Source organism: Falco rusticolus, chromosome 3, assembly GCF_015220075.1.
Source record: "Falco rusticolus isolate bFalRus1 chromosome 3, bFalRus1.pri, whole genome shotgun sequence".
Taxonomy (NCBI): Eukaryota; Metazoa; Chordata; class Aves; order Falconiformes; family Falconidae; genus Falco; species Falco rusticolus.
In genome coordinates this window covers 71,377,760-71,403,557 of record NC_051189.1, presented here as the reverse complement: position 1 = coordinate 71,403,557, position 25,798 = coordinate 71,377,760, and the positions used below count along the sequence as shown (strand labels likewise).

The following is a 25,798-nucleotide window of genomic DNA, read 5'->3' as shown; positions in this document are numbered from 1 at the left end:
TAGGCTACAGAGCAGTACAAAGATGTTGGGGAAGTATGGTGAACTCACGTAGACTGAGCTCTCAGGAGCTGTAATTGGAAAACCCTGACTGCTCAAAAAAAATCATGCTGGATATTTTTTGATAGAGGCAAAATGAGAAATTTTGTCTTCTGGAATATAATTCCTGCAGCTGTCCAGAAGATTTGAACAGTGTTTTGAATTTTTCAGTTGCGGTTACGTGCCTTGTGCTTCTGCTGTCAGGCAGTGTGTTGGGCTCCCAGAAGATGGAGGATACATAATTTGTGCACTTTGATTAATAGTTTTTTCTTTGGTCAACATTATGTAGGAAGTCAGTAGCAGAGCTTTTCTGGAGTGACATTCAGCTGCTTTAACTTAAGATCATCCTTTTTGAGTAACATCGCTCCCATGTGTTGAATGAGAAGAAAAGGTTCCCAGTCGAAGTAGCATGCAACTATGTAATTTCATAAACCATAAAGACGAAGGTGGCTGGAATATAGTATGTGGAAGAAATCATTAGTATCTTGACTTTTCTTGCAGCTCCATACATTTAAATCTTACCTTATCATCCTGCCCACAGGTTTCTATTTATGAAAATATCATGCAACAAAGACTGCACATTTATCACACAAGAATTTTGTCAGCTTACAGTAATAGAAAATTACCTTCTGTAAACCAGCTAACAGAAGTGGCATAATACACAAAGTAGTGGGTTACCTGTGCCTTGTGATGTAGCTCCATATTAAAAGCAATGCAGGTGAAAACATAGCATGCTGTCATAGAAATTGTGGAGCAAATTGAGTGGGTGTGAATTTCTAAACTAATAAATCCTAAGTTCTGTGTGACTTGGTTTGGTGACCTGTAAAGTATAAAAGCTTACTTAGTAAGAACTTTTTTAAAATGCACAGGATTCATGCTACCTCTGCAAGTAAATTCAGAGTATTATGTCATTTTCCTTGTTCTCTATGTAGTGATTGGATTGATCCCAGAGTAGCCATGCTTCTGTACAAAGGCTGAGGGGGACTGTCCTGTTGGTCTGACTTTGGGTGCTGCAGCGTAGCAACCAGGATCCCTGTTGGTGAAATTTAAGTGTTGTGAGAGCTGGGTGGCTGAAGACACAAGACAGCCTTGTTAAAAGTAGTTCTTTCCCATCTCTGTCACTTTATGGAAGAAACAAAATGTATGTTCCTTCCTTGGGATGATTTTCCTGCTGAATGATCAGAGACAGCATTAAGTAGAAGTAAATTTCTTTTTTAGATCAGGATGAAAAGAATCTCTAATGAAAAGGTAATCTCTATGTGGCCTATATATAAATGAGAATTACTTGTTCCTACTCTTAACACTACAAGCCTTGCAGATATCCTTTCTTCAGAGCTGACTTCCATTTCTGAGGGTAGTGATTTATGCTAATTTTTAATGGCATGCAAGTAATGCTTTATAGATACTTTATAACACATTGTCATAGCTTTTTTTTTTTCCCCCCTCTAAAAAACAGTTTTAGCAGGTTTTGAGGCAACAATTCAGATTTCTTGCATGAAACTGAAAAATACCAAGCAAACAAAAACTTAATTCTGGACTGCACAGGAAGTACTGCCCGGGAAGGGGGTAAAAATAGTAGAGCCCAGTGGAATAAAACCCTCAACATATCTTTCTAGTAAAGGTTCTTTCCTCTCCAGTGTCAAGGCCCACCAGTGTCACAATTTGAGGCTCATTGTATTCATAAGAACTTGAAAAATACTTTCTTCTTGAACAGGCAAGTTTTGTTGTATATTCAGCGCAGTCCAACAAAGTGCGTATAATATTGTAAGACTTATAATCGTCTTACCAGAATGCCCTCCTATTTCTAAAAAGGTTGCTATTTTGGTTTTACTTACGCTTTTAAAATGGGGCTGATTACAAGGCATAGGTAAACCTATGACTAGTCACTAGAACTAGCAGCAGCTGTCACTGATAGCTGTTATCAAGCAGAGTCCTTCACAGCAGAGTTTCAGCAGATCCATGTGTCTGAAAGTCTGCCTGGATTTATGGTTGTGTTTCAAAGGGAAGCTTCTGCTTGCTTGTTGGGATATAGGGAGAGTGTCTGAGACTTCTCCAAGACCCTTCTCTGGCTTCAGTCCCCTTGCAGAAAAGACGCTTTTTACTTTTTTAAGGCTGTGTCACAAGCTGATTATAGTCAAGCTTTTCTTTGCATCATTGAGAATTCAACTTATTCATAGGAACTTAATTTCTAATGAATTATAAACTCAGGTGCTGAGTGACTTCATTTTGTCTCACACAGTTTAATGTGTGTTCTTCATGAGAGGTAGCGTGGCTATTGTGCCGTGATTATGCTGAACTTGGTGCCCCGCAAATTCATGCACCTGGGTTTTTTTCCCAGCTGTAACATCAGAAAGCCGCAGTGTGATCATATCCTTGTTTTGCTCAGCTGCTCTTTTGTTTCTCTCCATATTTGGTTGTTTTTTTCTTTTTGAGTGTGGTGCATTTTATCTTTTTACTTTGAATAGTAATTGAAGAATTAAAGCCCCAGCCAATATGCAGGCTGTATATGAGCTTTCATGATAGCGCATCTTTTTGCTTCTTTGAAAAATCAATCTGTCTCTTAAGTTTATTTGACATGGTACTGGATGAATTTTTTTCCTTCCAAGGTTTATGTCTCTTTCTTATTTTAATGCTACTCAAGGTCCACAGTGCAGCAACATCTTTGGCAGCAGATCTGCTAAAATACCATATGGATCATATGGTTCTCAAAGCATTAAAAATCACAGGAGTAGAAGGAAACCTTGAAGCTGTAGCAGAATATACTTGCAAGCTATCAGAGCAGAAAGAACAACTTGTGGAGGTGAGTTCATGGCTGCTTTCATTTTGTAAGGCACTTAGATCGGAGTGGCTGGATTTGCCTTAATCTATTATTTAGGAAGGCTTTGGTCTGTGGTTTTGTGTCTTTTATTTTATTTTGAATTCCTAGTATACTGTTTAATTTTGTATTGTTCTTGGTAGGGTCTGAGCCAGAGTTGTCACTGTGGCATACAGTTGCTGTAGAAGGGATGAAGAGATCTAGTTCTCCTGGATCTAGACTCAATCTGCATGTATATACTGGAGCTAAAATAGTCATTAAAAAAAACAGGTTTCTAGCTCCAAGTAGAGACGATAGCCTTTTTCTTTCAAGCAGTAGGCATCCAGCAACAGCTGAATCCAAAGACACAATTTTAAGAATACTGGGAATGTAAGTTTCTTAATACAGTGAACTTGACTCTTTTGAAGATCTCGTGTAGTTTTTGTCAGTCATTAAAAATCTTTTCTCCTTTGTGAAAAACAGTGCATGTTTCATGTACTAATACATTTGTGGTTTTGTATGGTAGTATTCATACACGTGAACAAATAGGACTTCCAAGACTACTGAGGGACCATGGCTGCGGAGGCTGCCTCCCCTCTGTGTACCTTGTTGCTCTTTTGTCTCAGATGAGCAGATGTAACTGTACCAGTAGGAGACCTACAAAGATACCTCATTTTGATCTGCAACATGGTGATGCCAGCAGCTATACTTATATGGCATCTTACACTCGCTAATTTCTGAAAAATTCCGGTATCATGTGGGCTTGAGGATTTGGCCCAGAAGTATGAATATGCAGAAGCAACCCTTGAAGTTCTGGGACTGGCAAGTCAGCACTGTGGATTTTTAATTTCAGCTTTAATGTCCCCTTTTTCTGTGACTAATTAGTATCCTGGTGAGACACTGATTTTTTTTATTTTTTTTTTTTCAGGCATAACCATGAGATTAAATAGTTTTTGTATAGGAAGCCTTATGGCATTTCTGATGATGGACAGTGCAGCTGGTTTCATATCTGCTGTCTCTGTCTTACAAATTCTCTTTTTGATCTGAAAACAGCAGTGTTCCTCTCCGCTCAAAGTTCACTCTTAATCTTATTGGGGGGGGGGGGGAGATGACTACATTTCGGTTACTGTGAAAGCAAACAGTATTTCTTCTATAGATTTAATTTTACACTGATTTGCTCAAAGATAATTCAGTCCTCTGGATGATAAAACACTAAATTTTTCACATGGTTGCTAATTGCTGAGTAAGCCTGTTTTGGTGAAATCATTTGTGCTACAATTTTTCCAAGTTCCTTAGGTGTCTGATTACTTTCAGGTTTATTCAGTCACAAATATGGGAAATTGCTGTTGTATTTATGTATAAAGACTTTTCTTTCTTTTGGTGATTTTCTACATATTCCAAGTCAGGATTTAGCCCTGTTAGTTTTTATTGTAAATGTTTATTGTAAATTTAGCTTTTATCGGAAATATCCCCTGAGAAACACCCAGCTGTGTGGTCCCCAGTAAGTTTCTGAAAGGACTATAAATAACTGTGTGTTTGTGTGTGTGTGCACCTTTTCTTACTACTAATTTTATATTTTCTACCGTTCTTTTCTTTTTGAATTTTATAAAAAATATTTAGATGTGTCGCTTACTGAGGCATGTTTCTGGAACTGAGCCCCTTGAGATTACTTGTATACATGCAGAAGATACCTTTCAGGTCACTGGCCCACAGGTATGCTTAGCTTTTATCTCACCACTTCTGCTGGACATATATCAATAAATGTTACTTGTATGAAATTTTTTGAGACCTAACATCGAACGGTTCGAAGCAGCACTAAGAAAGAGTTACGCTTCAGTGTTGGGCAGTATCCAAAGGAATGCATGAGGAAGATCATCAAGCCTGCAAATGTCAAATGAATACACTACAAAGACATTATAGTAGCAGTTTAATTTTGTGTTTTGCCTGTGTGAAGGCATTTGTGAATTCATCTGCAACGCTGTACTAGGACTTCCAATAGCAAATATTTTGTTCTCTCTACAGATAATTTCTGCTGCAGAAACACTGGCATTACATCCATCTAGCAAGATTGCAAAAGAAAATCTTGAGGTGTTCTGTGAGGCCTGGGAGTCTCAACTGAGTGACATGTCTATGTTGTTAAGAGAAATCAACGATGTGTTTGAAGGAAGAAGAGGTAAGAATGCCATGTAGAAATAGAAAAATGTAAGTTTCAAACCACATAGTCTAATAATTTTAAGTGTCATTTCGGAAATACTATTTTCTTAAGAGAAGAGCGCAATAAACAGTCCCTCATCCCATATGGCAATGTGGAATCTAGGTGGCAATATCCAAATCCATTGGTTTTGTATAGATGTTGACTTAGGCTGCTTATTGGATTTTTTTCCAAAGAAAAAACAGCCGAAAATTTAAAGGCCTGATTTGTGTAAAATCGGGTATGTTTAAATTTCCACACTGTGATTAGTTCCAGCAAAATCAAATGGAACTGTTCAAAGGACACAAAAGTATTTGACAGAGCTCTTTGCCAGCAGTGTTCGAATATTAGGGATACAGGGCTTTCATCCTGCCTTTTGGTTTGTCTAGGACATATCTATTCCTGACTATCAAGATATAACTTAAATTGTGTGACATTTAACTTATTTCCTGTGTTTCTGGAAAAAATATATATATATATACATATATATTCTATACTGTCACCTTGCCTTGTATTCGCTTCATAATGTAGTGAATGTAGCTATTTGATTTTTAAACTGCTGTCCTTTCTCCTGGATGGAATCTCTGACGACTCTGCACAATCTTGGGATATTTTCTTTGGTTGGTAAGTTTATTGGTATTTATACAACATGTAGAAGAAAACCTTGGAATCTTAGGAAAATAATTCTCTGTTTACTTTTAGCATAGGGTAATTTACCTTTAAAATGGAAGCCATTTTGTCTTTCATTTTTATTTAACAGGTTTTTTTCAGATGATGTCTTTAGTGTAGCCTGTCATACTACTTGTGGCTACGTGTTTGTTTCAGTCTTTAAGGTGTAATTGCATACAGACAGAATGTAATATATAACAATACTGAATGTCTTGTATTTTTAAGAAAATCACTCAGGTTTAAAAGTTTAGGTTTAGTTAAACACAGGGACTTCATTTTTCTGTATCTAATATACAGAAAAAGTCAATCCTTATTCAGGTTAGATGACACTTTATCACTACAGTACTTCATCTTCCTATTAACATGAGACCTTTTTTCATTTTTAGAGTTCATTTTGTCAGTTTAACTTCCTGTACTTGATCAGGTGTTTGTGTAAGCGGTTCTTTTGTGCCAGCTTTGTTGTGAGGACAGTAAACAACCAACCACAGAGCGCAATGTCTTAAATTGCTGCTGATGATTCCTAGATGAACGTGTGTCTGAGCCTGAAGACTTGTTAAAGGAAATACATGATTGTTATCCTGTCTATTCTTCCACCTTGGTCTGGAATGCCATGTAAAGATGTGTAGCAAGCAGAGATCCTGTTTATGGGCCTTTTAACTTTCAGTGGTTTTTTGCTTTGTTTTGAGAGCCAAGGGCATACTGACTTCCTTTAAACGTAGCATTAAATTTTATATAATACAGCTTAAACTACAGTATTACTCTAATATTCATGTGTTACAATAAATTTGGAATTTGGAGGGCTGATCATGCAGTAATTTATTTTTTCATATTCATACAATGGTCTAGCAGGATTGAATCATAACCTTTTTATATATTTATATATGTGTGTGTATACATATTTATATTTAAATAGTAATAAATATATTAATAATAAATCATGTGGCCACAGCAAAGCATATACTTGGCTCTCCAAACAAATACTTTTTGAAGTATTGCAGCAGATTCCCAACCACTCCTGTAGTTAGCAACTTTTTCTTCTCTTGTGGCTGTTGACAGCAGATAACAGATATTTTCCACAAGTGGTGCTTTCCAATTTCTTTGAAGTATCATGTCACAAGGCAACCCCATGTCATTGCTTGAAGGAGAGAGAAGTGAATGGGTAGGTGCTGCTGCGCGTGTTGGAGGCTATAGTGTGCGTGTGTGGGTCTGGGTGCAATGAAGACTATCTCCTCCTGTTCGGCATCGCCAGATGAGTTCGTTCTAATTAGCATCTATTATTTTCTCAGTTGTTCTTTCAGCATAAAGTGTTCTGATACCATTGGTAAGATATTAAGTGTAGCTCGTTTTCTTTATGTGGCCTTGGGCTTGTATTAGGTCTTGTATTGCCAAAACGATGCTTAAGAAATCTTGTCTCCATTTTCCTTCTCTCGTGTCCTGGCCTGGTAAGAGACCTCTCTGAATCTAAACTGTTTCATATTAACTGTCAGTTGTCTCCTTAGAAATAATGTGGTCTCCTATATCCACCTATCTTTTACAAAGTTTTTCTCAGTTACTGTGGGCTAATCCCTTTTTGTTTGCTTGTGTTCTGTTGTTGGACTTCAGAGTGACTCTTGTCAAAGAAAAGAAAGGAAAAAACCTCACCCAAACACTCCCACCTTTTTGCTTCCAGAAAATACCCTAAAGTTACATTGCCACTTTCAACATTTCTTTTCCTCCTTGAAAACATGACTGACGACCCCATAAATAAACTAAAATGTTTGTTTTCCAAGAGATCATAAGAGTGGCGTTCACAAAACTTTTGCCTCCAAACACAATTTTCACAATATTATATAAGGTTTTATTCTTCTCATAACTCATGATACTTGTCTTAATGTTGAGATTGGTAAAAGTGTCTTGATTTTACAGACTAAAATGTAACAAGTGCTTTATTCCTAGTAGAATGTGATTGTGTGTACCAAAAGATAGAAATACAGTTAGAAGGTATATATTTTTTTTTTTTCCTCCTCAGTTTAAGAACTTGTATTTTTGTACTACCAATTTAAATGTTTGGCTTTGTTAGAGAGTTCGGAATACAGCTTATGAGGCAAAAATTGAATGGTGACTGAATGTGCTGGACACATCAAATAAAAAAAGCATTTTTCTGATAACACTAGATTCACGTTGTTTATACTGGTTCTTTATTTTTACAAGCAATTGCATAACTCCTTATCCAGTGGTCCTTTCATATCAGCAAATTAGGTATTTCTCATACTGAGGTTCAAAACTTGCATGCGTAGAGAGCCAGATTTTGCTTGGAAATGAAACTCAGTTTTGGTATAATTGCACTAGATTGCGCCCAAGTTGAAACGGGCTGGTCTGGGGGAGTGGGGTGCACATGCACCTAGAGGTAGGGGGGTAGGTGAGCACAGCCCAGCCCAGTAATCCTCACCTGTGTTTTGAAAATGTCCCTTGTGCTATGCAGAGCTGTACAGTGAGGTAGAGTCGGCTGCCTTTTGCTTAACCCTGAAACGCTTTAATCTAGCGGTGAGGCAGCCCAGTCTGCACAGCTGGTGTTTGGAACTGGGCTGGGCTGGGGAGAGTGCTGGGCTCCTCTCAGCTGGGAGGTTGGCTCTGGTTTGTTCTCAGAATTGCTAGTTTAGGTTAGATACTCAACTTTGTGGTTCCTGCACTTTGAGATCAGTCACCTGATGAAAGTACCTCTCATTGTTCCAATGTGCTGGATGTCAGCCAGTCTCTTCCCCCACCCCCAGTTTTCTGGTTTCAACAGGCTGGAGAAGAATGTGTTGGATTATCCTCTGATCGATCCCTTGTAGCATGATCAGAAGTGAGAGAATGATTTATGAAGATAACTTCTTTTTCTGCCCTTCTGTTTTGTTTTGCCTGTTTGATTTGAGAGGAGTTAAGTGACCATGAGGATTTGGGAGGGCTGTAGCTGATAAATAGGGGGTACAGAGCAGAATTTCACAACGTAGAAATTAGAGTACTAAAAAGAAGGGTGAAGCAGGGATGCAGTCATCCTACTCTCAGGTAAGAAATGAGATCAAAAGCAGAATTTAGAAGTTGAAATAGAGATATTTTGGAGGGAAGACCGTGACTGATACTACTGGAAAGCAGAAAATGGGAAGGCAAAGAGGATAAAATAATAAAAACTAATTTTAGAGGAAAAATGAGTTTGAGAAAACATTAGGAAAAACAAAGGCAGGCTTAAATAAATGAAAGGAAGATCATAATATTGCAAAAAGCCTTTTGCTATTACAGCAAAGATCTGATTTACAAACTAAGGAACTTAAATACCTGAAAAAAGTGTATGTGTATTCTATTAATTGAATCAAATATAAATTCTGTGATTATACCGATACAGTTTAATATTTTCTGATGAAGTAGGATTATCTTTGGCCCAAGTTGATTTGCGCTTTTGAAAGATCTGGTAGCTGTGGGTCCAGTGAGGTGGGGTTTTTGTGTGTGTGTGTTTTGAGTTTTTATTAAATGTTCCGGTAACGGTGAGATCCTTCCTCTTTCTGAATATGGTGAGCAAATAAACCTTGTAAAGCCAAATAATGGGAATTGCTTGAAGAGCAAAACCAAGTAATTTTTTTTTATTTCTGTTTACCACCTCTTTCCATTTGGTTTCCATAATTCTGAATGCCCACCTTGTATGAGTGAGTAGTATGCCCTCTCAGTATGCATTTGTATTACATTTGTTATGTCAAAGCTTTCTGTGTTTGAACTTTTTTTTGCTTGTTTTTAAACATGGCACAACAGGTTTTTACATAGCAGCAAGGAGATCTTTTATGCTACGGCATTTTAAACTTACAAGTTGGTGTTTGTTCTTGCCATGTCTTACATGCCCTTTAGCTGATGTTTTGATACATAGAATGTTGTAAGTCACTTCTCATAATTTTTGTCAGCCTTTGGTGAAAAATCTTGCTTGAATGCATGTTTGGGCAATTCTGAATAACTGCATTCTGAAAAAAATAATTAGGCACCTTGTGCCCTGGTAGCTCATTTCATCTTTTGCCAAACTGGGTAGGGGAAGGAAGAGGTGATCTTAGGGAAGAATTACATTTTTCATACTTATCAAGAGGGTTGAGGGACACTTGTCAACTTACTGAAATTAGTTTTTTAGGTGTTAGTTGCCTAGACATGGAGCACATAATCTTTCTGTGGTGTCAGGAGATAAAGAGCATACTTTCAAAAATGACGAATGCACAAGAGAACTGTCTTCTGAGGACTCGGAATGGAATTTCTGTAAGAGCTGATACAAGAGGAGGAAATAGCAGTTGTAGTGGGGTTTGTTGCTTGTCCTTTGTCTGTCGAGGTGCATCATGTCTATGCAAACCTGGTCCCGATATCCATTATAGTAGCCCATTGTTTCTTCAGGTAAAATCTGTTTTTCACTAGTTTTTAAGTTTTTATTTTATTTTTATTTGATTTATCAGATTTTCTTCTCCTGAATCTATTGTAATAAATATGTCTTGATAGATAATTAAGTCTTCTGGTAACTGGAGCTCTAAACCTAGGCTGCTAGCCCAGGCACTGTTTCCTCTTGCTGATAAACTCCTCTTACTACTTCTAGGTGACACCTAGAAGGACTTTTTTCTTTCTCCGTTTGTTTTGCTCAGGCTTGGAATATCTGAGGCTCCTGGGGATATAAGAAATAATTCAATAAGTGTGTCAATTGCTACAGAACATTTTTCCTTATAAGGTACAGTGCGCAAAGGATACGTATAGTACAGTACAACATGAGAATTTTATTGGCGTTACGTAGAAAAACCTGCCTAGGTATTTCTCGCTAGTGGCATTGCCTACTCAAAATTTTAGACCATCCAACGCATGCCAGCCTTATGTGGAACTACCATTGTATATTCAGTACTTTGGAACAAAATGAGTGCGTGTGGTGATAGCATTTAATGATAGTTATTGGAGAGAGTTGCTTTACTTGCTTGTGGATTGCATGCAGGGAACCAGAAATCATACTGAGGGAAACTGTTCAGAGAACCTTATCTGCCGGTTTCTGAGAGCTAAAATCTGAACAGTGCAGTGTTCTTGGCTTGTCTGTCTCTGGAAGCATGAGACAGAGGGGGAATCCTCTGCAATAATCAAAGAGCAGGAATTACAGGTAAGTAAGTTGCTATTGTAGTACTGCAGCTTAAGGAGGGATGGAGTGAGGCATGTGATCTCATGATTAAAATCTGAATACAAATCTTGGTGTAAACGTATGTGTTCTTCATAGGAGAGAAGCGTGTCTACCTATCACTGCCCAGACCAGGGGTAAGTTGCTTTTAGGATTCTTGTATTTATTCTGTATCTGCTGTTAACTAATTGATTTCTTTCCATGTCACACCTTGATGAAGGCATAGCAATACCGTGGTAACATGCATCCTGATTGGGTGGGTGAACAGTAAAATATCAAATTTTGTGTATTTATTAAATGAATAACAAACATACTGAAAACTAGGGTAACTCATTACATAATATGCTTTAATCACTTTGATTGTACATGAGCTTTAATGCCTCTTCATATTTTTTACCACTTACTTGACTGTCATGCTGTATAATAAAAAATGCATTGTTACTATTAAGAACAGTATGAATACACTGAAACATACTGAAAATAAGTCTTGATAATCTGATTTTTCTTCAGTGTTGTTGCCCGAGTTGACCTATTAGGAACAAATGGACATATTTAAGTCTGTTGTAGGGTCTTCAGAAAATGGGTTCTTGTTTCCTTCTTTATCTTAAGTGCGTTTAATACAGAGAAAAAAGCTACACCAAATGGCCAGTTTTAGTTGTGAGGTAATTAATATCCTTAGCTGATCATAATTTATATTACGTTGTATCTGAGCATCTGTGTATTAGGAAACCTCCTAAACCTTATTAGTATTGTGTAACCAGTCATTTGATTCACATGCTACATACTGAATCTTTTCAGAGGTGGGAAAAAGGAAGAATGATCTCAGGAGGTACAGTAAGCTCTAGCTTGTTTCTTTCTCTCTTTGCTCTCTTTCCATAACATGTAGTGTTGAGGAATTTGGGTGTGAAATGATCCCATCTCCATGTCTTCTGTTGTACAGTTCTGTGACTTTAAACACAATGTGCTACTTCTGACCTTTAATGAAAAGACAAAAGGGCATACCTTAGAAATCCAATCTTCAGATTTAAATAGAATGTGTGTGGCTGGGTAAGCATGGGTGAATTTCACGGGTACAGAACTAAGTATTGAGGCTGGAAAATAGATTGGTTCCATGACTTTTGATAGGGTTTGATAGGGTCACTGCTTTGACTAAGCTACATAGCTTCTAGACTTCAGCCAAAATTTAAAGACGAGATGTTTGAAGTCAGATTCCCACTTACTGATTCATGTGTCCTTTAAAAATACATTCAATAAAAACTTTGTTCCCAGGTTAAACAGTTCTGCTTTGTTGTTTAAAAGGTTACTGCCTTCTTTTGAATTCTGCAGGATGCTTGGATTTGGGGAACTTATGAGTAATACGTGGTTTACAAGTAGACAGGAAATGTAGATTACATCCATAAGACAGCAGCGTCTTCACAGGGTAACTTCTTTGCCTAACTGATGCACTGACCTTTGGAACTGCCTCTCTTCCCAGTGCTGTGACTCTTGCTACTGACTCTTCCCTCCCTGCTGCCATCACAGACATCTTGCTGTGCCTGGCTAATGCCCATGCTGTCCCTGCACAGAAGCCACACTTTCCCTGTTGATCCAATTCGATCACATATTTTGTTACATCTGTTTAATTGCAACTGTGCTGTTTGCTGGTAATGAGTGGCATCCTAGCCCATAGCATAGTTGAGGACGGAGCAGTGATTCATGTGTGTGCTTAATGCACGGGCATATTCTTCTCCATAGCATTAGGTGTCAAATCATGTTTTAAAAGCAGAATAATTTCTTATCCGATTTGTACTGATTCTTCTGTTAAAGTAGTGTAAGTGAATACTAGAATAGGGAAGACTACAGATTTCAAACATTCTGAGGTTTCTTTAGTTATTTGTGGATAGAAAAACTTACCTGTTCTAGAATGCTGGTTTTCTTGAATACCATTCACTCAGCAGCTTAAACACTTGCCTTACTTTGGCCCAACATTTGTGTTTACATACAAATCTAGTTTGGCTTTGTGTTCCTTTCTTCTTTTAAGACTGCCTTAAAACCAGCGTTTCTTGAATTGCATCTCTAATATGCACGTGATCAAACTTAAATGATAATTAGGAGTATCAGTTCTTACACTTTTTGCTAGATCTTTCAATATGAGTTCAGCATTTCTAATACATAGGCAGTATGACAGTGTCTAATCTGGGTAGACATTCATAAGATTCAGAATAATTAAAAATTTGGGGATGAGAAAAGGGAAATGGCATGAAAGCTAAACTGAGCAGCAAACTGCAGTAGGAACTTCAATTGTAGTATTTTATTTCTGCTTAAACTCCTGAAATGAGAGATGGAGATGGCACCTGAAGCTTATTTCTGTTGCTGTTCACAATGAACAGTGGCTTCCCCCCCCTGCAGGGATTACTGAGTTTAATTTGCCCAAGCACTCCCACTAATGAATAGCAGCTCTTTTCAGATTCTCAAACAAGGATCTGAGTTCTGCACTCTTATCATCCAGCCTCCTCCAGTGGCTCACACCTCCAAGTTACGACACCGACTTTGTACTTTCCATTCCTCTGCATTCAGAGCGGTTTCGGAATGTGGACTGTGGCTCCCGCGTCTGTTAGTTTTTGATGTCTGCACAGTGACAGCACCAGCACATGAAGTTAAAGCCAGGAACTACTGCTCTCAACATGCTAGTTAACTGATTTGAAACAAATAATTTATTATTGTGTATATGTGTTACACAATTGGCAAGCTCTGCCTTACCGGATAGCCCACTTGCATCAGTACCACTAATCATTGTTTAATCTGAGCCAATATTTGGCTTGCAGCCAGACTGGTATTTCAGGTAGTTCATGACTTAAATAAAAGAAGGAAACCAACAAAAAAAAAAAATCAAAGTGTCAGTATTTGTTTCCAGCTACTTCAACAAAGTGACGCAAAATAATGAGGTACATCATCACACTAGCATTTACGTGGGTTATACCCTAGATCAGCCTGCTTCTAGCTAAATCAACTTCCAAGTCCCTGTTACATGAGAATCACCTTTGATGGAAACATCAGTGCAGTAGTACTTGATTAAGACTGTTTATTTAGTCCAAAATATTACTGAGAATTTAGAGGGTAAGGGGAAGAGATGTTTTCGTGTGAAGAAGTAGAGTCTGAGAACTGTGGAAGAGGTCTTTTCCTGGAAACTTTAGGACTTTAGGGTGTCTGTAGGTGCAGAGACCCTGTTTGCATATGCCATTTGAGGACAGACAGATCAGAACAGGTTCTCAGCTTCTACTGAGAGATTTGTCTGAACAACCGCAACTGTCCTGCAAAGTCTGCCTCTTAGGCAGAGCCACGTCTTAGGATTTGTTAGTAAAATGATTACGAATTCCTTTTATTTAAAAATATTATTTTTTGTTTGAAACAGAAGCATAATGCAAATCTGAAAGCATTAAAGCCAGTCAAACTAGATACTGAGGTAAGATGCCGTCATTTTAGTAAAAAAAAAATTATTTTTTCTTTTCTTGTCAGAAGAATGTATTTTCAAGTGCCATAAATATGGTTACCACTTACAGGAACAGGCAAAGATTGCAAAACTTGGATTAGAATTGCATCTGCTCACATCTGATGTGGATTCTGAGACAGAGAAATGGGAGGATCAGGAGAATGAAATTGTGCAACATGGACAAGGCATGTCAAGTATGGCCTACTCCATGTATTTATTTACCAGGTAATTACGCTGTATGCAGCATGTTTTGGTGAGAAGAGAAGCATTAAAAGAGTTTATAAGAAATAAGGCAATTTAATTTTAAGTGTATAATAATAGGGACGCATTCAGAAAGGACTTTTAATTTTACCTTTTTGCTTTATAAATTCTTGTAAATTTCTAAGCTGTTCAATAATAAAAGTAGGGGTGGTTTAAAGTGCTAAACATCTGTTTTGTTGCAGAACAGCTATTTAATTATCTCTTGGGTACAGAAAAAATTTTAAGAAGCATGTTCATAAATACTTTCAAAATTGAAGGAATTAAAGCACAGCTCTATAACTGTAGATGAGAATTCACTGATTTTTGCTGTACTGAAAGGTGTTTTGAAACTTGCCCATGCAATGTCATTTTCTTATGTGAAGAATTCAGGGGGTTTTTTGTATAAGAGATGAGATTATTTTTCTTACCTGCTAGTCCAGTAATACTCAGTATGCCAGAGACATGGATTTCTGTTGTTGTTCAGCTGATGAGAACTGAACCGTTCTTAATTTCCCAATGGTGCTGTAGCCACTGAGGTGTTTATATAATATTTTGAAATGGCATTCCTGTAGTAAGTTATTGTTGTGTGTAGTATATTCTAAAGGAGTGGTATTTTACAGTTCAGTGGTGTGAATGGGGAGGAGAGAGATACTATAAATTGTGCAAATAACAGGCAATATAATCTGCAGCCTGTACATGGCATAATATTCTGCTTTCATTATTTCCCACAGAGGAGAAGGACTTCTGAAAACTACTCAAGATTTATTTCATCAAGCTGAGGTAATGTATTTTTAACAAAATAGGAGTCAGGCAGCCTGAGTTAAGAACAAATTGGAACTCTTAACTTGCCAATTCCTTAAACATAAATACAGTGTACCATGATCTGAATGGCAACTGTAGATTTTAAGCAGCCTAACCCTGGTTACTCTCTGCTGACTCTCTACTTTCTGAAAATTAACTTCTCAGTGTTCCCATAGTAGGCTAAGACAGCATTCATTAAATTCCAGTTAGGAGTAGGAGTAGCAAATTGGCGTTATGGCAAATAGGGTGCATTTCGTTGCATCAGTAGTACTCACTGTGTCACTCAGCTCGGTCCCTGATGGTGGTAACGGATGCTCCATCCTAGTCTGAGCAGCAGCAGGATTTTCATGGGAAAGAAAGACTATGCAAAACTGAATAATACGAATGAAAGACAAGAGGCCAAATGAAGGCATGTGGCGTGGTATTGCCAAGATAGATGTCTGTGTTTAACAGGAGACTGGTTACCTTTGTCTGGACAATATAAACAAACACGGCAGGTGTCACCTACCCACAAAACTCTTGTGAGCTGCTACAGTGCAAAAAATAATTGGAAGTCAGGTTTTTTTCTGTGTAAAGGGAAAGCCTTTAAACCTTGCTTATCTGGGAGAATGGCCATTTGTAATGTAGCTTATTATTTTAGAAGTCACTGCAAACTGCTAACTTTGTTAATCATAAATGTATACAACTACCACAAATATTGCCTGTAGCTTTTTTACTTTAGAGCACGCTATTGAAACAACAAGGGAAAAGAGCCTCATCTTTCATTGTGGTTCATTTTGTTACACGCTTTCTCCCTTTTTCAGATTTTTGCTGCAGAGGGCACAAAGCTTGCTTCGGCTCTACATGCCTTTTCTAATCAGGTGATGTATGACCTCTAAAACAGCCATTCAGCTTATGGCACTAGTGATACCACTTAAAACCTGGCTGTGCCATCTTCTCCATTAATATCGGAGCCTTTAACAAAATGTTTTTGTCTTCCTGAAACTTTTCAGGTACACGATGATGACAAACCTTTGCTTCTGTTGGAGGCTGAAAAACTGATCTCTATGTGCAAGCAGCTGCAGATAACAGCTAAAGCTTCTGTTCAGGGTAAAAGTGCTACCTTTACAAAGGTAAGGTAAAAACTATATCTATTCCTGAAAGTAAGACCTAACTTGTTTTGAAATATAGTAACTTATTAATTAATGTATGCTTCTGCTAAAATATGAGGCAGTTCATGACAGTGGAACTTCTTAGATTGATAGAGGAACATGAAAATTAGTAAGTACAAATTTTATGGTGTTGTGCAAGCATTTTTCTGCTGTGCAATATGTCATCGTTGCTGCACCTTATGTAGAAGATGAATTTACTTCAGCTTGAAGTACTGGTTTGCACTTAACATGTTTTGAAAGCTGATGTGCAAAGTGTAGAGGAAGAACAGCAAGAATTGTTCCACTTGCTGAAAATGTTTTGTCTGTTGGGACATCCCTTGTTCATAACTGTCATACAAGCCATTTACTGCACTGTCTTGTCTCAGAGGGATTTTCTTCAATATGGGTGATAGTTTTCTATCCTTTTTTTTCATGTCCCCTCTTCACCATCAGAGCAGGGCTTCAGTGACGTTTATCATGACCTCACCCTCTCATTCATGCCGAGAATTTGATAGGAGGCAAAATCCGGTATGCTGGCAGCCAGCATGCCTGGAAGCCTGCCAGTGGTAGCTTGGATAGTATTACTGCAGGCATATACGAATGTTTTCGTTAGGGAGCATGGATATCCAAATTCTGTGTAACTGGCCCAGTGCCCACAGACATATCGTTGATATTAATGTTTTAAGGAGCCGTTTGCCTACCCCTAGCTTATCAACTTCAGAGTCTTAAGAATCAGTAAAATAAGTAATGGGATTTTTTTCCTTCCTATTATTAAAAGTAATGTAATGATTGGGGTTTGGATTTCACTGTTAGTGAAGGAGTTTACAGAAATGTTTCGCAAGACAGTGATGTTCCTGGACTGCTATTAAAAAAAAAAATAAAATAAAAATAAATGTGGAAATGTGTCCATAGGCTTCCACTACTTTATATTGCTTTTTACTGCCAAGAACTTTTTTCAAAGAACTTCTGTCAACATCTCCTTCAACTTATCCACTAGATAAAGAGGGATACTGGAATTTTGCCATGCTGCAACTTGAAAATTTTCAACTGAATAATATGAGATGGAGTAATGTGGTATATAGTAATACTGTGACCCACTAGATTACAGTAGTAATAGTGACCCACTAGAACTTCATTCAGAGAAATATGAACTGTAATTAAGTGTACATGGCTAAGACTACATGACTTCAGCAATCAAAGTAGTAATGAAGGTAATTTGTATTTCCACCACTGTAGTAATTACTCTGTTGTTATTGATGCTTAACATAAATGTAACAAATTCCAAACCCCAAAGACTCTATTATGGAAATACATGCTTGCTTTTCAGTAGGTAGAGTCTTACTCTAGACTGCCCAGAGTTTATTTTGACATTATTCATATTTGTGATGAGTAAAGGTGTATACAGCTGCCATAAAAGTTTCAGCATTGTTACCACAAGAACTAGATCTGCAGACCTTAGTGGGGAATAGGGGTCAGGCATTTTGAAGAACTTCAAGTATCCCTGAGCAGCAATGTGATCAGTGTGAGCAAGACCATTTCTGTGCACCTGGATGTTTGTTTCCAATGAGCTATGGAAAAGACTTTTCAATTTTACAGCAGGGACTGAAACAGACTAGAGCATCCAAGCCACTCAAAACCAAACTGAGCACCTCAGGGCTGCTGCTTGGTTTGTTTTACACTCTCCAGCTGAACCAAACGGGAACTCCAGTCTGTTTATACAGTGATTTTTATCACTTTACATAGTGATAACAGGCTATCAAATTAATGTTTGTTGAGGGCCCAGACTTGTGACTTGTGCTGAGTGTTAGACTCAAAGCATAAACTTAAATGCTGTAAGATCTAGCTAACTTACAGTCTAACATATATCAAGGTAAGGTTTACATGATGCATGGCTCTCTAAATCATGCTGACAAGACATAAACCAAAAGGAAACACATGAAGAATTGTGAGAATCATATCTAAGATGGTAAGGGGATCTTTTCCAAGACACTTACTACTGTTTACTATGTTATTTTAGTTCCTTCTCCTGGGAGGTGTGTCATTCCCTTGTCTTTCCTAGCTCAAGTCTTGGGTTAACAGAAGGCATGCTGTTGCTTTACGTGTACTATATAGAGAAATTCAAAAAAAGTTAGGCAAAACCTTTTGATTAGAAGGGATTTATGAAAGACAAATATTAGATATTTAAGCTTGAAATAGATTATCAAGTTATGCATTAAACAATTGCCTAATAAAAGTAATGAGTGGTCTTATTCTACTCTTAACGGTCTTGTTTAGGTTGATGCATGCATTCTGAAAACAAGGAATGTGATGACTCTGTTATGCCAGCTTCTTCCACTTTGCTGCAAATTACTGAGAAAGGTGAGTACTTGGTTCATCTGCAGTATTGTAAAGTTCTTTTGATTTGGTTTTTTTGGTTGGATTTTTTGGTTTTGTTTGGGTTTAAGAATATTTTTTTTATATATATATACAGAATAAAGCAGGAAATGGATGTCTTAAACCTGCTCCACCATGGAGAGAAGAGAGACTACAGACCGGCAGAAATGCACGCACCCCAGAAAGGAGAGCTGAGACATTTGGCATCAAGTCTTTAGAAAATCATGTAACAAACATGACGTTTTTAGAGAGCAAGTAATTGTAGCACTTAGAAATGCAGAAACTCCCATTTGAAAATAACACTTGCTGAATTTTAAATATTGCTTTCATTTGTGGAAAGTCAGACCAGGTTAATTTGAATTAAAGCTGTTGACCTGTGTCACATCTAATAGATGTCCCATTACTTAGCAATGACAACACCAGCTAGTCTAATTGTTACATATTTTTATAATGTGAATGCCTTTCCTATGCTCACTATTGATACTGGTTTTGTAATTAATGCTTATGAATGTCTTAATGGAGGTTTCAACCCAAAGATGCTGCTAATAGACATTTTATATAAAGAACCTTGTGCTGCATATGCTGTATGTAACACTACTGTTGAAGTCTGTAAACTCGTCTCTGGCCTATTTCAGTCTGTATTTGATAAAGCAGAATCAGGAATATAGTCTGAAAGGCTGTGGCCTAAAGCACTGAAATGTTATCTTAGTTACGATTTATGCCTGCAATTAAGTACTTCTAGGAAAAAAACCCTCTCTTAATAGCTGCACCACTGAATTTTAATCTTGTTGACATGATTCGTATTTCCAAAAGTGTATTTCTAAGTGATTAATACTCTTGATTCAAACCCCCTTCTCTTTTACCCTCTTTATTTGTAGATGGCAGTTGCTGCTTCCTTTTTTATTAAAACTTACTAAGCAGAATTTGAATTGCATGTAGAACCACTGAAGTATTATGTAGACTTTACATTATACCATTTAAAATTTAAGAAAGTAGATACTCATTATGACAAACTTCTGTACAAAGGGCATTACTTGACTTCATGATGCCATGAAAATACAACCTGGTGTGAAATACATATTTTCAAGTTCATCTGCTCTTTGTACACAGGCTTCTGTTGCATTTTTATTTCCAGTTCACCTTTGTCAAACACCATATTGTATTAGTTTAGCTAAATTAAGTGATGGCTAAATCATATGATTTTTCTGTATGTATTATGCTTGCACTGAGCAGAAGCAAAGCTGCCTGTGGAACATAAATACTCTCCAGCATATCATTCTGTGCTTATTTAAAAACTTGTAGTGCTAGAATTCAGAGGAAAAAGTGGAAGCAGATTTTAATATACAAACTTATCGGAACTGGTTTATTCTTGTATGAATCAAGCATTTAATTTCCAGTTTTAAAAACGGGCACTAGGCCTTCCAATACCGTGGAAATTACAGTATATAATAAAAGTAGCTGATTTAGTATCAAATACAGATGATAAGTGTGTAATTAATTTCATGAAGAAGAATTAAGACGTTTCAACAAAACCTCCCCGTACTCCTTCTGTGTCAGAAGTCCTTGAGTTACATTCTTGCTTTCTTCAAATTTGGGTAGAACCACTGCAATGTATCCCTCGGTTGATGGCTAAAAAGCAAGACTGAAGTTAGCAGTGAAATAAAAGTTAGAAAGTAAAAAGCAAGAAAGCGTCCTACCTTTTCTTGCAGAATAGCAGGATTGCTAAGAATGTTTTCATTCACTTCGATCAACCGCCCTCTTATACAACTGCAAAAGTGTTTAGATTCAGTAGAAGTGCACAGCATGCAAAGGTAAGAAGAAAAAGGGGAAAACCTTACCTGTAAACTGTGTATTCCTCTCCATCTGAGGAAGATATCCTGCACAGAGGGGCAAGTTCTGTTAAAAACTGAGCTCCCTGCATTGGAAAAATAAACATATATATACTTTTAATTACACAGGGCTTTTTCAGGTATTACCATGAGCAAAATAAGTTTGTAAGCTTCTCAGAACAAAGCAAGGAAGCGTGATAGCTACAGGTCATTGCAACTCACGTTGCTTCCTGTGCTTAGTTATGTGCTGACTTAGTTATATGCGCAAATCGAACACAAGCTTGTTTAAGACCTTACAGGTTTAGTCAAAACGTTTCTTGCAGAATAACATGACTTGTAGTTTGATCAGATTAAAATCAGGGGATAGGGGAGAAAACCAGCACCATTTATTTCAGTATAACCAGGTTAAACTACACATACTTGTAAAACTAACATGAAACACACTGTACTAGCCCATCAGCTATCTAGGTATGCTTGAGGAAAAAGAGTAGTCTCCAAATCCTCTGCATTTTTGTGGAAAAAAAATTTTCTATCTTTTCAGGGATGTTTAAGCCCCTCTGTACGCTATGAAAAAAATGACTAAAAGCAACTGTTAGCCTTGGTTTGAGCAACACGGGAAACTGCTGGTGCCACAGGAGCACTGCAAGACATTGGCTGAGTTAGACTTTCTCAAGAGGTGCCTGTCTAAATTCCTCAGCTGTGTAGTATTTGTTCTAAAATAAAATGTAAAGGCAACTTGGTAAGTTTCTATCCCAGAAAGGACAGAAAGTCTGAGGCAGTGTGAGAGATTAAAATGAAAATGAACAGAATAAAAAGTCGTACCCTTTTTGACTTCCCAGAGACCTTATTCTGGAGTCTGCTACAGTTGGCACTGATTTGGTAGTTAACACTTTTAATTGTTTTTCCACTTTGAAGAAGAGGATGGGCTTCTGCCAAGGTGATGACACAGATTCTGCAAAGAGAAACAGGGTTATTACACTGCAGTTGTGAGAAGCCATGCTCTTATGTGCTCTAAGCAAGCTCCACAAATCCTACTAGTATAGGCAGAGGAGGTTAAGACCAAGACTGACTTCTTCATTTTGGCTCCTAGTCTAAAATGCTAGCAAGGCCTTTGGTGTTGTGAAAGCTGTTGTTTACTTTAGAGCACAATATTCTTCCCTCTGCAGTTTAGCAGGAAAATTAAGCTTACTGCAGTGGGACTCACAGGACGGGCACTTACCAGACTGAGGGAAGAAGTGAGGACAGAGGGACGGGTCTGGGTGACAGCATGGGGGTTGAGTAGGGTAATATCTAGGACACAATTTACCCGAGCTAATGAAGGAGAATGGCAGATAGTTGCCAGCTGTAGATCAGAGACAAATTTTAGTTTCCCACTTACAAAAATATCAGATACAGGATCAAACTGGACTCACTTTCATCGGGGCATCTCACTTGATGCCTGCCATACCAAACTAAATGAAAACTGCGTTCTGGCCTAAAGCAGCCCCTACAGGAGGTGCTTTATTCTGAGGTACCAGGCTGGACCACCCAAAAGCAGTACACTGCTTAAGTTTAAACAGAACCACAGCTTTTAAATAGGCTAGAGATGTTCTGTCTGGTGCTGTACCCCGTGGGAGCGTACCTGGCTCACCTGCACGCTGATAGCTGAAGGAGATACTCACTTAAGACGATCAAGTAAAGCACCGTACTCTTTTGTTGGAAAAGATAATGCAAGGCAATGTTTCTCAGAACAGCTAAAGGCCGTTAGTGGTGAATAGTTACGGCAGATGAATCCTTTGGTGATCTGGGCTTTAGTTAACCTGCTGTTTGCGTTTTATTTGATTCTAAAGGAGAGTTATTTCTTGTCATGCAGCTAGAGAGTTTGAGATGCAACCAGCTGTAGAAACTAGGCCTGCCTTCACCCCTGGGCTAGAACCATGCACAAACATGGAAAGCACGGAACTTGTCAATAACTTAACAGAGATGAAGCTATTTTGTTTAAAAAGAGTTTATAACCTAGAGCAAGGACCAGAATTAACAGAACAGGAACTGCAGAGAAAAACCACGGCACAGAACTAGATCTTTCCCTGTGGACGGTGCATCTGTCTCCCTGCACTCCTTCGGCTGCAAAGATGATGAGGGGACTGGAGCATCTCCCTGATGAGGAAAGGCTGAGAGAGCTGGGACTGTGTAGCCTGCAGAAGAGAGACCGAGAGGGGATCTTAGCAGTGTCTACAAATATCTTAAGGGCGAGCGCCAGGAGGACAGGGACAGGCTCTTTTCAGCAGCACCCAGCAACAGGACATGGGGCAACGGGCACAAACCAAAACATGGCAAGTTCCACCTGAACATGAGGAAAAACTTTGCCTTGAGGGCGACAGAGCTCTGGAACAGGCCGCCCAGGGAGGCTGTGGATTCTCCTTCTCTGGAGACATTCACAACCCACCTGGACACGATCCTGTGCAACCTGCCGCGGGTGACCGTGCCTTAGCAGGTGCCTGGACCAGGTGATCCCCAGAGATCCCTTCCAACCCCGACCGTTCTGGGATTCTTTGCAAGTTCTTGCCGTGCAGCTCCCCGCAAGAGGGAGCTGGATCCTGGCGAATATTTTCAGCATGTCCCAGCATCTCAAAGGGACCAGAACAGCTCCCTCCCCTCCACCCCTGCCTCTTTCTAAGGGGAAGGTGACAAATCATCTATTATTTCAAATGTTGCCTGTTAGAGCCGAGACCTAAAAAACCAAAAAAATCAACAGAGAATTTTACACTGCTTAGAAATATCGAGCTGAGCCACAGCTCCATCTATAACGGTAAAATACTTTAACAGAGCATTTGGCTAAGCTGCTGTAGAGGCCAAGGGCCCTGCTATTTCAGAATTCAAAATAGCAAAATCTTCACAGACATTTGAACAAGCGGTTAAATTTTTATTTCCTTTCCTCCATATCAACAGGATTGAAACTGTCATTATCTGAGACTAATAACTACATATTTAGTGCAAATGCAAGGGTGTCCTTTCTCGCTGTTGCTGTTACACCTGTTATTCCCAGGTACTTGGGTTTCTGTTTCCAAAGAATGAGAAAGCGAACTGCATGAGATGGCCACAGGGGAGCCCCAGCTCTGCAAGCTGCAGCGAGGTGATGGCTCTGCCCTGCGCCAAGCATGCCTTCCTGGTACCCTGAATTCCTCATGGGAGCAGGCGACCCACCGGGAACAACAAATACCTCCTCATCTTCCCTCAACGCATAAGGAACTGGCACTGCCAGTTTTTGTGCAGGCAGTAGTTCAGTTCTGCTCTTCCCTGGGGGACTGGACACCCCAGAAACACTCAGATGCCACCAGTCCCCCTGCAGTCAGAACAGGCTGTAGCGGCAGGGCAGGAGCTGGGTGGGTGAAAGTACCTTACTAAGAATCCAAAGCAGGTGCAGGGTTGATTTGCTCCAAATCACTGGATAACCACAAAGTATGACGTTTTATTTCCTACCTTGCACTTGCTGTCCATAGCAAACATGTACAATTAAAAGCAATTGAGTTGTATATAGGAAAAGCTAAATGTTTGTTCAAATTGAGCCCATTCATTTGCTAGAAACCAAGTTAAACAAACTAATTCTAAATGTTACTATGGAAAAGCCCTCCAAAATGTTGGTCATCTGCTACCAAAGGTGATGTAAAGGGCCCTTTCAGCAGAAGAGGACACAGGGACCCCAGGGCAGCAATGCAGACACCAAATGGCCTTTTTACAAACCTGCTTGGGCAATATGGGTGTAATAAGTAACTAAGGGTAATTTGCTGATCAAAGGGGTTTTTAACAAAAGGAATGATCTTGCTGTAATAGATTTGAGAATGTTTTGTCTGGTGAGAAAAGAGTTAACCGTTAACCATGAGGTTGGAGATGTACCTTCTCAAGGCAATGTTAAACCATAATCTCATGTTACTATGACAACCTTTGTCTTCGTCTAGACTTTAGTGTAAAAATAGTTTAGTTTTGTAATATACAGCTTCTTGCTACGGGACTGAGAGCATAACTGTTTGCTTAAAGCAGCCTTGAAGTTGAGAATAAAAGGGCTGTGTTACTTGTCGGAATTTGCGAGCCTGGATGGAGCTGTGACTCCCCGGCTGCCCAGCACGCTGGTTTTGCTTTCCTGCCTTAATAAATAATTAGTGAATTTATTTCGGACTCGAGTTATTTCAAATTAAACTATAACATGGGGGAGGGGGTGGGGGGCAGGGACCTCCAGCTCCCCTGTTCTTACAGGTGTAGTAATTAACGATGGGACACGGTTTGGCCATGGCCTTGGCAGTGCTGGGCTAACAGCAGGCCTCCGTCATCTTAAAAGGTCTTTTTGCGCCTGAACTTTTTTGCTTTTTTTGCGCCTTTTTTGCTCTGGGATATAGGAAGGCAAAGGTTTGTCACTCCCCCATCCTCGCACCTGGAAAAATCCCGGTTCGCCTGGTATTCCGCGCTGCCCCCGCCAAGCCCCCAAGCCATTCCTGCGGGAGTGCTGCCCCCGGGTCAGGAACACCCCCCCCCCACCGCCCGGCGCGGGACCCCCGCCCGCCGCCCGCGAGCGCAGGGCCAGGAGGGGGCGCTGCCGCGTCCTGCCGGGCTGCACCGCCCGCTCCCCGCAGCGGCCGGGGCTCCGCAGCGCCAGGGCCGGCCCGCGGGCACCGCATGCTCGGGGACGGCGGCCCGCACCCCGCAACCCCGCAGCGCCACTCGCCTGTTGGAGTGCTGCAGCACGCAGAAGTCCTCGCACGGCCGCCCCTTCACGTCTGCAATAGGGCACAACCAGCAGTGAGCAGCCGCCCCGCCGCTGCCGCCCGGCCCCGGCCCCGGCCCCGGCCCGGCCGTACCTGGCTTGTACCAGCGTGTAAAGTACCGCTCCGCGCCGCCGCCCGCCGCCATCCCGCCGCACCGAGCCGCCCGCCGGCGCGCAGCGATGACGGGCGGGGGCGGCCCCGGGACGGGGGACGGGGGCGGGGGAGGGCGGCTCCACGGCACCGCCCCCGCCAGCACCCACGGCACCGCCCCCGGCACCCACAGCACCGCCCCCGCCAGCACCCACGGCACCGCCCCCGCCAGCACCCACGGCACCGCCCCCGGCACCCACAGCACCCCCAGCAGCGCCCCTTCCTCCCCCCGCCCCCAGGTATTGC

At 39.8% G+C, this 25,798-nt stretch overlaps 2 protein-coding genes across 2 annotated transcripts in view; one reads left to right on the top strand and one right to left on the bottom strand.

The window, feature by feature from the left end:
- Positions 1–20,311, top strand: part of CTNNAL1 (catenin alpha like 1) — a 58,725-nt gene extending 38,414 nt beyond the window's left edge. Inside the window, exons 9-19 of the mRNA XM_037381716.1 lie at positions 2,678–2,836; positions 4,451–4,543; positions 4,853–5,003; positions 10,924–10,961; positions 14,216–14,266; positions 14,364–14,518; positions 15,265–15,313; positions 16,138–16,194; positions 16,327–16,446; positions 18,739–18,822; positions 18,935–20,311. Coding sequence (XP_037237613.1) covers positions 2,678–2,836; positions 4,451–4,543; positions 4,853–5,003; positions 10,924–10,961; positions 14,216–14,266; positions 14,364–14,518; positions 15,265–15,313; positions 16,138–16,194; positions 16,327–16,446; positions 18,739–18,822; positions 18,935–19,096 — 1,119 coding nt within the window. The 3' untranslated portion in view covers positions 19,097–20,311. The remainder of the gene's footprint in view (positions 1–2,677; positions 2,837–4,450; positions 4,544–4,852; positions 5,004–10,923; positions 10,962–14,215; positions 14,267–14,363; positions 14,519–15,264; positions 15,314–16,137; positions 16,195–16,326; positions 16,447–18,738; positions 18,823–18,934) is intronic.
- On the bottom strand, positions 20,172–25,611 carry ABITRAM (actin binding transcription modulator). The gene is made up of 6 exons (XM_037381721.1): positions 25,496–25,611; positions 25,363–25,414; positions 21,489–21,618; positions 20,676–20,752; positions 20,535–20,604; positions 20,172–20,466 (listed from the first exon to the last, which is right to left on the bottom strand). The coding sequence occupies exons 1-6, from the start codon at positions 25,545–25,547 to the stop codon at positions 20,338–20,340; spliced, it is 510 nt and encodes a 169-aa protein (XP_037237618.1). The 5' UTR covers positions 25,548–25,611; the 3' UTR covers positions 20,172–20,337.
- Positions 25,612–25,798: the final 187 nt, after the last annotated feature.